The sequence below is a fragment of the Neodiprion lecontei genome, chromosome 2 (genome assembly GCF_021901455.1).
Source record: "Neodiprion lecontei isolate iyNeoLeco1 chromosome 2, iyNeoLeco1.1, whole genome shotgun sequence".
Lineage (NCBI taxonomy): Eukaryota > Metazoa > Arthropoda > Insecta > Hymenoptera > Diprionidae > Neodiprion > Neodiprion lecontei.
The window spans coordinates 1018117-1030777 of record NC_060261.1 but is presented as its reverse complement, the minus strand read 5'-3'; the positions used below and the strand labels follow the sequence as shown (position 1 = coordinate 1030777).

At 42.8% G+C, this 12661-nt stretch overlaps 1 protein-coding gene across 3 annotated transcripts in view; it reads right to left on the bottom strand.

Moving 5' to 3' along the window:
- LOC107222573 (titin homolog) overlaps positions 1-12661 on the bottom strand; it is a 65723-nt gene that overhangs the window by 24233 nt on the left and 28829 nt on the right. For all 3 annotated transcript variants that reach the window (XM_046732423.1, XM_046732421.1, XM_046732422.1), the window contains 13 exons: positions 12295-12646; positions 11989-12237; positions 11765-11911; positions 11365-11691; positions 11115-11287; positions 10927-11032; positions 8618-8781; positions 8258-8479; positions 7939-8189; positions 7709-7872; positions 7362-7632; positions 6669-6905; positions 6246-6378 (listed from right to left, as the gene is read on the bottom strand). In XM_046732423.1, coding sequence (XP_046588379.1) covers positions 6246-6378; positions 6669-6905; positions 7362-7632; positions 7709-7872; positions 7939-8189; positions 8258-8479; positions 8618-8781; positions 10927-11032; positions 11115-11287; positions 11365-11691; positions 11765-11911; positions 11989-12237; positions 12295-12646 — 2796 coding nt within the window. The remainder of the gene's footprint in view (positions 1-6245; positions 6379-6668; positions 6906-7361; positions 7633-7708; positions 7873-7938; positions 8190-8257; positions 8480-8617; positions 8782-10926; positions 11033-11114; positions 11288-11364; positions 11692-11764; positions 11912-11988; positions 12238-12294; positions 12647-12661) is intronic.

The following is a 12661-nucleotide window of genomic DNA, read 5'->3' as shown; positions in this document are numbered from 1 at the left end:
TTAATTAATACTTAAGCGTGGTTTAAGGGGGAATTTAAAGCCAAAAAATCGATTTTCGGTTTTTTGCATTTTTCTGCACTTTCATCCCTCCTACGAATGGGCCTGTATCGATTTTAGCCCTAACGAATTTTTGGGGGTTGAAAATGTTTAATTTGCATGAGTCTACCTAAATTAGCCGTACCCTAAATTTTACGTTGAAAAACAGTTAATTTTTTGTCACGATTCTAAAAAATAATCTATTCTCTTTCAAAATAAAGCTTGTGAGCATTTGCAAGCAGATTATGCCATAAAAATCCGTCTGCTATGCTACAAATATTAAGTGAGAAACCTTGCGCCCAATGAATTTTCATCTCTTTATACTCTATTAAAATTTCACTCTGTGCATCGATACCTGAGACCTGTAAAATTTAAACTTTTCCTGGATGAAAAAAAAATTACCTGAAATACCGAGGAATTTTCTGAAATTCTTGTAAATGACTCCTTAATTAAGATCGAATACCCGTCTGGAAAGAAATCTTGACAAATGGAGTTTAATGTAGATTAACGATCGTGAGCAGTCTTTAAACGAGAATGTGCCTACAAGGTATATGTATACATAAACAGCGGTTGAAATTGGCTCTCGGTCTTTACTTTTTCGCACTAATTGTAGATCGATTTCGCGGTTGTTCGGGTAATTAGGGACTAGGAGACCGGTAAGCTCGAATTATTGAATGCATAATCACACGTTATGCGAAAAAATGGAGGGTTATATTTATCGGTATGATTTGTTGATGAGGTTAAAACAGAAAGGCAAGCCGCGCAGCAGCCGCAGCAGTTGCTTAGTTGGCTATCGATGAATTTATTACTCAATACGTCGATGGCGAAGAATAAACCTTCCATGTATGGAAACCTCGGCTCCAGACCGTCGACGACTAAGCCGCGTTGTTGGGCTTAATGGTCCGAGGCGCATGACCGCAAGCCATTCCTATTTATACACTTATAGATGCGTTTTAGATAAGAACGACCGATGCGTTAATTCCGTCATACATTTTTTATTTCGTCAAGCTCGTCGAACTCTGGAGAATTAGAAAGAAGCCGGAAATGACGCAGTTTCGATACTTTTTGCCTTTTTTCACTTTTCTGCTACTCAAATCGTGACGAGAGAAACGTACTTATTTTACAATTAGGTATCAACTGAATTAAAACCGTTCGTGTTTTTTAGGCGTAAGACGGTGCTCGTCGTCTATAAATCTTTAATTAAGCAAGTATAATTCATTTTTTGCGAGGTCTTGAGCGATAATTTAACGCTACGTTCAGTCTCTTAATATCGCGTAAGCACGCGATGCTGGCAAAAAAATTGAACAACTTCCAATTTCTCAATCGCACCTCCATACTCGTGATTATTGTACAATATTTGTATGACATACATATTATCATAAAATTTCTGCAGGCAAAAAGCCTGAATTAATCGGGAACAAGTTTTATTATATGTAATATGAAATTGTAATTTCGATCGATCCAGAACTGCACAACAATTTTTTTTTCTTTTCCCAGCATCAACTCCGGTAGATCATAGAATTTCTCGTTGATCAACTCCGTACAAGTATGTATAAAAATTATCATTAATTCAGTTGCGCAAGAATTAATTACACTGGTTTCGAAACAAGAAAAAAAAAAGAAAGACAGAGAGAGGGAGAGAGAGAGAAAATAATAATTGCAAAAGGACAAAAAAAAAAAAAAAAAATATACAGGACTGAGATTAAAAATTTAGTAAACTATTTTTTAATCGAATCATTGTAGTTTCCATAAAATTAAAAATTTTAGGTCTAAAACGAGGATAGAATATATTGAGCGAATTGAGTATTTGCAGATTGTTAAATAAATGGTTACCGCGATTAATTACTGGGGACAAAATTGAATCCTGACAAAATATAATCGTGAAAATTACACGTTTAATCGTCGATTTCGTACAATTTGATTCAACTGAATTTAGTTTCATAAAAATTAATTTTTCAAATCCGCGAGTTTATTATCATTGGCATATGTCCAGTGATTCTTTCCGGAATAATTAAGTGCGGCCACTGAATAAATTGATAAAAAGACTGTTGCGTTTCCCCCAAGCCTGCTTTTCATTTCTGGCGTTACAGGGACGTGAGATACACGCGTGTGCTGGTTTATTATGCAGGTATAATGAATTGCATTCATGCGTCGGAGTATAAAACGCAAGTTGACAACTCGACTGATCTGCGAAGTGAAGGCGGCGCGCAGCTGTCGGCTTTTCAGGCGGGTGTATGACTGACTTACGGTACATATAAACGAAATATTGCATCGAGTCATTTCTTTGTCGTGCATTACAAAGCCTCTTTGCCTTATAAGTTATTCCCCGCACCGGTGCCGTTTCAATTCCCGTCTCAGTTTGAGCGCGTACTCAGGCAGTGTGACAAATTGGATTTTCGCGGCTGACTGACTCGTCATACAGCTCACGCATAATCCCGCATTATGCCCGAAAATAAGGTGAAACGTGAAATTAAAAATGGCGTGAAAGATTTTTTTTTTCCTTTTTTGCATGTTTTTCGGCGTTCTATCCTCGCTCTTTATTCTACCCCCCCGGTTGTTCTAACTTTCTCTTTCGAAGGCGAGAAACGCGAATTAACCACACGCCACTTTCGGCACCTCTATCCTTAAATGACCGAGGCGTTATGGATAGGTTTAGGGCGGGTGTAAATAGCGAGACCAGATATGGGAGGCGATAACCGCGTTTCAAGTGCCTTTTTAGCTGTTAATGGCTCGCCGGGTTGATACGACGCTTATATGGGCAAATAAGTATTTTCTCTGCCACTGGTGTCGATACCCGCTGCGGTTTGATCGATCGAACGTTTTACCATTGATTACAAAAAAAAAAAAAAACAACGCATTTCACCCCGTCCCAGTTATTACGAAATTAATTCAACAGCTATATTCTCGCTCAAAATGCCTACATAAATATTTTCAAAAATTGGTAACGAAATTCAAAAGTATTTTGGTTCTCAAGACAGGGAAAAAACTTGATTCGGGTTAGTTATTATAAAAATATATTACCGGGTCTTACTTGCGTTCGGAAGTCGTAGAAGACGAAGATCAGGTCGTTGGATTATAACACAAACTTGAATATTATAATCCGTTCGAAAAAATTTCTTCTTTATATTCCTCGTTTTTAAATTTACTATTTTCGTTGACTCGTTGCACTGTATCGTTCGGTTGAACAAATAAAATTCGTCAAAAGAATTTCGAAATATATGTAATACGTTGTTTATAAATTACATCTGCGACTGCGAATCATTCGAGAAATTTCATCTCGACTTTGAAAGTCGAAGACACTTTTTACAGAGGTTAAAAAAACATTAACGAACGTTTTACCGACTCGTCGTCATTCCCGCGAGCGAAAAATACCGAAGTGGAATTACTTCTCGGGGCGATCGCAGTTCAGCCGCGTTTTTCGACTCGAGCATCGCGCGCGAAGCGAGTTCGCTCATAACGCAGCGATAAGTCGGACTGCTTAGTCGAGGAGTCTTAAGCCGACCCTCGGCGAGTCGCACGGGTGGGAGGGTCATCCGATTCGTCGGTACGAGCCTCGTTTGATCGGCCGAGTCTCCGGCATCGGGCGCCGCGACGCGTACTGACCTAGTGCAGGCGTCGTTACGCCGACCTCGAGTTAAAATCCACCCCGCCAAAGATGTGATTCACATTCGGAAGTTCGGATTTGGGCATGATTGACGTCAGCGCCGATCGGCACACCCTAATTGCGGCGTAATTCGATAATCGCGATACGTCGTCCTCGTCACAACTCTGCAGAGACAAAGTACATCCCCGTCGTTGTCAATTTTTGCAAATTCTTATTCGCAGGGCAAACTCTTTCACGATACAAAAGTTACGATCACACTGGTCTCCAAAGAAAAGGGAATAACTTTTTTTTTCTCTTATACTTTTCATGTAATGTTGTTTTTTTTTTTTATTGAAACCCTATTCTTGTTTGCAAATTGTAATGAAACACTAAAGATAGTAGCGATATTAAAAAAAAAAAAAAAATCGGTTATAGAGTTATAAGGTTTGAACATTAAACTCGTCAGTAAATCTATCTACTAATGTAATTCTAACTACTTTGTAGTTTTTCTTTCTTTGAATATCATCGATTGGAGTTTCATGGCGAATCTCTTTTTTTTGTAATTTCTTCTTTATAATTTCTTCTTCATATTCTCTTTCTATTAGTTCGAACTGACTTCGGACGTACAGCTGCTATTCAAATAGATTAAAGTATAGTGTAAATGAAAAAATAAATCACAGCAAATTGTAAATTTTGAACAATAAAAAATAAATAAATCATATCATGTAATGTATACATGACGGCAAAAAATGGAACACAGATACAGATTCGGCACATTAAAATCTTTGCATCTGTAATTTTTTTTTTTTGAAGGATCATTTCGTGGCAGACTTGTGTCACTTTACGCGTTCGGAATAACGATGGGTATACGGTTCCAGATTCTATAACACGTATCAGTGTTTAGTTGACATTCGAAAAATTGGTCCTCGTCGATTCAAAATCTAGTGATTCGGCTCCTTTTAGAGGCAGGACTAAAAAACTTTCGCAAATGTGCAGTAGGTTGTATATAATACATTCACGAAACGATACGAATGTACACATTATAATAACACAAAAGATAAAATCGTTTGAAATATGATGACACGATAACACGACGTGTAGTCTATTCTGGGTTTAATAATAAAATCCTTACGCAAGTTTGAACTTTCATCACATATCCATTTGTACACACACGCACACACACACGCAAATATGTCTGTATACTGAATATATGCATGTACAGATGTATTACACAGGCCCGACAAAATTGACACACTTTTGTTTAGCAGTTTCGTGCCACGCTGTCAGTTTGCATGTTAGCAATCGGGTTTATCTCTCCTAAAATTGCATGTCGCTACGTACGTACGATGCAAATGTCTGGTTTGTATGCTTTGAAACATACAGCGAAATAAAATAGTCCGCGAGATATTAAATGAAGCTTCGTGTTCGTCGGTGGGCTTAATCAGCAGATGAAAATACGCGGTTCTTTTGTACACACACAGACACGCATACATACATACATGCATAAAACCGCCGTATCATTTCTCCCACGTGATGTATGCACGTACACGTATATCTACCGGGACTTTACCGCATATGGGCAAAATGTATGGCATTTCTTTCGCGGCACCCTGACCCACATATGTTGGTGTAACCGCGGACACGTCATTTCGCAAGATTACATAATTTAGCTATAACAACGTGATATGGACATTGCGGGTATGCCGTACGCCGGCGAAACTCAGTCATCAATCTCACCACCGCCCTTGAATATCTGCGATTCTATTCTTCTGGATTTTCACCATCGACGAGATCGTCTGTCGCGATGGAAATTGAATTTTTTTTATGACGAAAATAAATTACAGACACCTACTTCAGTTCCACCTGACTCAATGTCAAAGTGTCAAAATGGCTTGCAAAACGTCCTACAGAGTTACGAAAGCTGAAATTTTTGTCTCTCCGAGTTTTTCGGTACTCAGAGTTAATGTCCGAATTAGCATATTTTTTCCGCCAGTCATCAGGTCTGATATAGATTCTCGATGTTTAACTACTTACACTTGAGATACTCGCGATCCATAGTGATCCGATGAGACGGGAACCTTTGAATCCGATCAAACAGAATCAGGATTTACAATCTGAGATCGTTACTGCTCGATAGGAGCTAAACGATCGAATCGTCAAGCCACAGGTATCAGCTTCTGTACGCAACGCGCCGCGTGCGGCAGCAGACGCAGTCTGATTACAGGGAAAGCTCCCACCCTGACATTCGGAAAGACAGATAGACAGGCGTCACTGTTGAGTCATTCTTGAGACAAATCTTGATCGAGTTACGATCAGTCTCACGGGTTGATCTGCCTCTATATAGATATACCATTTACCCACACATGCATATTTATGTACCTAACAACCGTCGCCGCGTCACTGTTGGTACCGGTGGATACCAATTACAGGATAGAAAAATGATTACAAATTGTGATGCCGATTAATGCGACACACGTGAGATTTTTCTACCGTAGGAATTGTCAGGTACTGTTGGTTAAAACGTTCAACGAAACGATGATCAGCTCGAGAAAATCACGGTGAGTTCATTTTTTGGAATCTGACGCATTTTTTAAGACTGGTAAATTAAACGCCTGCAATAACTTACCCTGAGGAAGTCTCTGAGCCACATTACATCCGGTTTAGGATCGCCGACGACTTCGCAAAGTATTATAACCGTGTCTCCTTCAACAGCTTCAGTCGACAAAGGCTTCGTAACGAAAAGCGGCTCCTTTGAATACCTGAAAGGATTTGGACTGGCCGATTAATTGGCGTAAGAAATAATTTGATTCATATCTCTGATCGAACGATCGATCGATCGATCGATCTATTTTACGTCGAACTCATGCTACATAGGCTGTGAAACAGTACGACTATTCCTCTGATTTCAAGCTCGTGTTACTCTCAATGAAATAAGTATTACGAAAAGGGTCATCAGTCGATCGTTTATAAGCTAATCTACTTGACGATTAGCAATAAAAAATGAAGCCAAAAACGATCGGTGAAAAGATGTGTTTGACTATATACTCACGGAATATCGGGGGCAACAACGACCGGTAAATTTTCGAGGGGTTTCGCTTCTTCGAAGTTTCCAATGACGATGACTTTCGCCGAGGTCTCGGTTCTTCCGACTTCGTTGGTCGCAGTGCAGCTGTAGACCCCGGCGTCTCTGGGAGTGGCGTTTGCCAGGGACAATTCGACGGTGCCATCGTGGTTCAGGGTCATGACGGCCCTGCGGCTTGGTCGTAACCGGATTCCATCTCTGTGCCTACGTTTAGGGTAATAACGGAAGTGCGAACGTGAGATGAGAGGCAATCAATTCAATACGACGTCAATTCAACACCTTGGCAGTTCAGGCAGGTCAGACACGTACTGAGAATGACGCGCGTCAGCAGGGAATTACACACATGGGAACCGATTCGGAAACGATCAATGGCGTGATGCCTCAAAACCATGAATTGACCAAACTCGATCGCGATACTCACCAATTGCGTGCTATTGACGACGACCCAGGCTTACACAAAGGATATCACGTGCATAATTGATGGTGGAGTTGCTTACATCATTTATAAGACACAAATAGGTTCAACAATTGACCTCAAGTGGTCTTTTTTATGTAAAATTATTCCGAGGAGGGCCCCCACCAAAGGGCTGAAACGTCAACATCCATGGATGTTGTTTATTCACTGCCCTTGGAAAGCAAGAAAATATCTCTGATACTTACCAAACTACGCCAACCGATGGATAGGCTTCGACCTGGGCCGACATCCTCAGCTCACCTCCAACTTGGGTCGTGTAGGTCGCATCCAGTCCGTACAAAAACTCCGGCGCCACGTAGGCGCGGATGCCCTTGTCAACGACCAGGATACAGCGGCAGGACACCGATCCTGTCGAGTTTCTCGCCGTTGCCATGTAGCAGCCCGAGTCCTCCAGCGTCGAGTGAGTTATCTCAAGTGTGTGGAAGTGGGACTCGTCGTTCCAGAGTATGTGCGAAGCTAATGCGATCGGAAGAAATTGAGGCGTGTAATTTCGACAAAAGAAGACGGACTGATCTCACCTCTACCGACTTACCATCCTGACGAATTTCTCGCCCGTTTTTGTACCACACAACCTCCGGTGTCTGGTGACCAATCACCTGACAGGTCAGCCGGACTGGGTAAGTCATTTGCACCCGTCTATCCCTCAATCTCATGGTGAACTGGGGTGGTCTTTCGTCCGGAGAACCGTCAAGGAGGCTGGAAAGAAGTCGAAGATATTAGTTTTCGGAAAGGAACGGAGTATGAAGAACGAACTGCGCTCACCTCTTCAGCTTTGCGTCAGCCTCCAAGATCTTGGGATCAGCAACGACGAGGACCCTGGCGAAGGTTGAGACCCTGCCGACCTTGTTGGTGGCCTCGCAAACGTATCGGCCCGAGTCTGCGGCCGTGATGTTGGCGATATTGAGGCAGCACTTTGTGCCGTTGTAGTATATCTTGTACCTCGGCTCTTCGCTGGAGTCGATCTCAGTCGAGTCCCGATACCAGCGCACCTGGACCTTCGAGTCAGCCCGGACCTGAAGGTAATTGCAGTGTGCGAAATATGTTCTGCGTATCGTGTTCAGGGAAGAGAAAATGAGCCTACCTCGCATTCTAGCGACACCGTTGAATCTTCCAAGGCTTTAAGCTGTCCCGGTAGTATGCTGGTGAACTCTGGAAGCTCGAGGACTTCCCCGACTACGCACGATGTCGAAGTTATTACCGACTCACCCCATCCGTAACGATTTCGAGGTGTTACGCGAAACTTGTACTCGCTCCCAGGGCGTAGGTTGAATGCGTCAAATGTGTTGATTGGAGTGACGCCAAGCTTTACGTAGAAAAAGAGAAAAAGACAAACATGAGGAAGTATGAAAAACACTGGGAGGAAAACTGCGTCGACACAAGGCGAAGATCAAGATAAAGAGAACGATCTGTCAAAGCAAAAATTTCGCGGGTTGAGGCCTACCTCCGCCCATCGAGCACCCCCATCACCCCCCAAGAGCCAGGCATCGACCCGGTAGGCTATCACAGGGGCTGGTCCCCGCTGCTCCGCCTTTCCCCAGCTTAAAGCCAACCAGTTCCTTCCACTGTCGACCACAATTGGCTCGCTGCTGATTGGACCAGGAACATCTGCACACGGTTATTGGATCAGTAATCGAAAGTGGGAAAGAAATGGGGTGAATTTATTTGTTATGTTAACGGTGATCATCTGTGTCTGGATATTTTCGCATGAATAAAACCATAGGGAAGTTGCGTGATTCTTCAAATGAAAAACAAATACATCGATGGAATTTGCGTTTTGTATGTTTAGAATTTAGCGGGAGAGCAGGACCGGGTTTCTTTAACTCTCAGAAATACGTTTCTATGTGAATCACTCTCCACTCCCACGCGTCAATTTTCACGAGGTGAATATCGTTACGCTACAATTTCCAAAAATATAACTAAAAACCGCGACGGATGTGTCGCCAAAATTTTCAACTGGCGACGATTTTCAATCGATTGTTGATGTCAGGGAGAAAATTTGTATTTCTTATCTATAGCTACCTTGGTAGCCGGTTAAGTATTCCAAAAATTCGAAAATCAGCCCGTGTCTGTTTGCCCAATTATTACGAAGCTTTTGAATCGTTGTAAGCTCCACTTCGTTGTGTGTACTGTTTTTCTCGGTCGGCTCACCGTTCACTAATGCAACTTTCATTTTTTAACGGCCAACTAATTGAAGAATATTCTTTTTCAAAACGAGGCACTGCAACGTGTTTTTCCGAACATTTTCATACGCGTGAATTTATGATTATTCTATGTGAAAGAACTTCATCGCTAATTGCAGGATTAAGTGATGATACGCTGTCTTCTCACGCTCTTTCAAATACTCCGCGTATGCTTATATTTTGTCTTCTTGCGTTAATTTCTATTCTCTAACACTTTTGGGAGACTTCGGAAAATTTCTGGGACACGGAGCACTCTGACTGGCGGACTGAGTTTCAGTTTTTCGTTGACTCTCTACAAAAATAGCATCGTTGCCTCGAGATTCCTCTGGCTGCGCAAGTTGCCGATATTCTAGACACTCTACTTAACCCAAGCCCCTCAAAACACAAACACCTGATTCTAGGTAGAGTTTGTTTTTTTTAGCCCTTTTGGAATTACTCAATACCTCAAGTTGGTTGTTTATCTACCAAAATGATTCTCGTTGCATCCTTATTAATGAGAATAGGGATCAACTTGCCTGGTCTCTGAACTTATTTATTTTCACACATAGACTTGGTGGTGATGCGCATTACAATAACAAACTGAAAAGTAGCAGTAAGCGTTGGTGATCGTAGGAACCCTCAAGTCGTAACAAAGTTTTTGGATTTTTCTGGTGAAAAACTGCGAATACTCAGCCCTATCGAGTTGCCGGTAATATATTACAATTAACAGCGTGTAAGTTTAGACAGGTGTATCATTATTTGGTAGCGCGTGGCTTTATAATTAAAATGTGGGCTGGCTTGGTCAAGGAACTGTCACGTTTGGCAGCCGGCCAGGAATCGGCCAACTAGCACAGAGTTTCCGACGCACGTCAAGTAAACGAGTAAATATACTTGGTTGGAAAACGGACAAAGATGCTAGCCAATTTTCCGATTTCGTAATAGTCAGATAACAATTTTTTAAAGAGCCTTGCGTTGAGTTTATTTCTTTGCTAAGCTTAGTCTCCCCATGGAAAACGGAGCTTGGTTTATTCTTAAGTTATTCGTGATTTGTTCTCCATGCGTTTTATTTTTCTACATCGTTATCCATACCTGGTTCCTTAGCTTTGTTAGCCTTGTATTCATGTGGAATAACCGATGATCTACGAATTGTCAACATCCCACTGGATATTTAAATGAGAACTTTACTCGAGCAAGTGATTTTTTCTGACACCGTTGGTCCGAAGAGAAACTGACTGTTATGATCACATGTATCTGGTACCTTGTTCTATTAATCATTCGTCAACAAGAATCCCAGGCTGTATAATTGATTACTGATCGCGTTTTCAGCACCGCAGATCACTCGATCCTCTAGCAACGATCAATACAGACAATGCACTGGTCAATAGCCAATTGTTTTTTAAACATGTGATGCACTAAGTTTGGACCACAGAGTTCCTTGTCCGACGTCGCTATTCGGTACAATCATTTCGGAATTTGGCCTCTTACAATTAGCGGAGTGTTAAATGTTTTACAACTGGAGCTTAAGGACCACAAATCCGTGGCAGCGCCTGAATGTGATCGGAATTGAAGACTAAATGAAAATACGACTCACGTTTGACGTAGGTCCGCTGCCCGTCGTGAATGTCAGCAAGCAAATTGCTGGTATCGACATTTCCCCATTCCGGAGACGGCGTTAGCGATCTGGCCCTCTGCTTGACCTGTTCCGCGAGAAAAAAAATACAGACATGTCGTGAATTTGTATCAGATTTTTATTCCTGAAAAGGAAGTCGCTCCACTTACTCTGACAGTAACGAATGTCCGATCGCAACCGTAGCAGTTTTTCGCCAAAACGCAGTAGGTCCCTTCGTCCGAGGCGAGGGTTCTCTTCTGGGTTAGTCTGACATAATCGTCGATGGACTCTTTGTGTGAGCGAGGACTGTTGGTGATATCTCGAATCCCCTTCATCCAGGTAACTAAGTTCAGAGAATAAGAGGTGATTGTGATCAAGGACGACAACACGAGATAATCAATTAAGGCCAGGGTGCGCAACCTTTTGGTTTCGGTGTTCCGGTTACTCTGAAAGAAATGCTGACGTCCTCGCCAATCGCAACTGTCATCAGGTTGTCCGGTCGGGAGACAAACATGGCAGGTTTTCCACCCTTTATCGAGCTGGGTGCGACGACTTGCACGCTGGCGCTGGTATCCACGTAGCCGTAAGCATTGCTTGCCCTGCAAATGTAGGTACCGGTCTCAGAGTCCGTCGCTTCTGGAACCATCAGGGTGTACACTCCAGATTCTGCGAAGGTACGAGCTTTCGGGTGCTGAACCGGCCTCTTTGTGTCACCGTGGAGCCAGGTCACTTCCGGAGCTGGCATGCCTGCAATCGCGGAATTAAATTTTAATTCCACGTCATGTTTGGTGGGAAGGCTAAAAAGTGGTTTGCATGGCACCTTTGACTTCAACTTGAAGAGCTATCGTCCCTCCAGCAGGAACGCTGTGGTCGGTAAGAATGTTCGCGAAATGAGGCCTCCTTACATCTCTACTGATCTTTCTTTGAGATACCCGGTCTCGTTTGCTTGCCGCGTACGTCTCACGACCTGATTTAACGGATAGTTAGGTGTGAGTTGGTTGTATTTGTTGACACTCTCTGGGTTTCGCTTGTTTAATTTCTCACCTTCGAAGTGGACCATGTGGGATATCTGGTCGCACCAGACTTGGTTTTCGGCTTTACACGTGTACTGACCGCTGTCCAGAGAGTCTGGATTCGATATTTGCAAGCGACACACGCCGTCGCTGAGATCACTCTGCTGATACCGGCCGCCGCAAAGTGGTTTCCCATCTTTCATCCAGGAGATAACAGGCGCCGGTTGTCCTCTAACTCGGCACTCGAGGACCAGCTCGTTGTCAGTGAATCGGTAGGTGTCTAAGCAGAAAACGTCGGCACATGAGCATGAATTCCATGTTGGAGTATCGTATTCACCTTTCATGGACCTCGTGAAGGTTGGCGGCAGCGGACTGGGCTCGAAACCAGCATAGACCTTGAGCCTGGCCTCGGTGGTTGACTGTCCATGCGTATTTCTGGCCGTGCAAGAATATTCCCCGGAATCCTCTGGCAGAGCTGCATAAAATTCAATAGAAGCCATCCCGTTCTCGAAGCTCGTTCTGTACCGGTTACTCGGACCTAATTTCTGATCGTCCTTTGACCACCATATCTGCGGTTCCGGTGAACCAAGGACAGTACAGGTCAGCTTTATTCGAGAACCCTCTGCTGCAGTGCGATCGGTCAGTTTCGTGCAGAACATTGGTTTATTTCTCAGGTCTCGTGGTCCACACTGGAAGTTTTAATC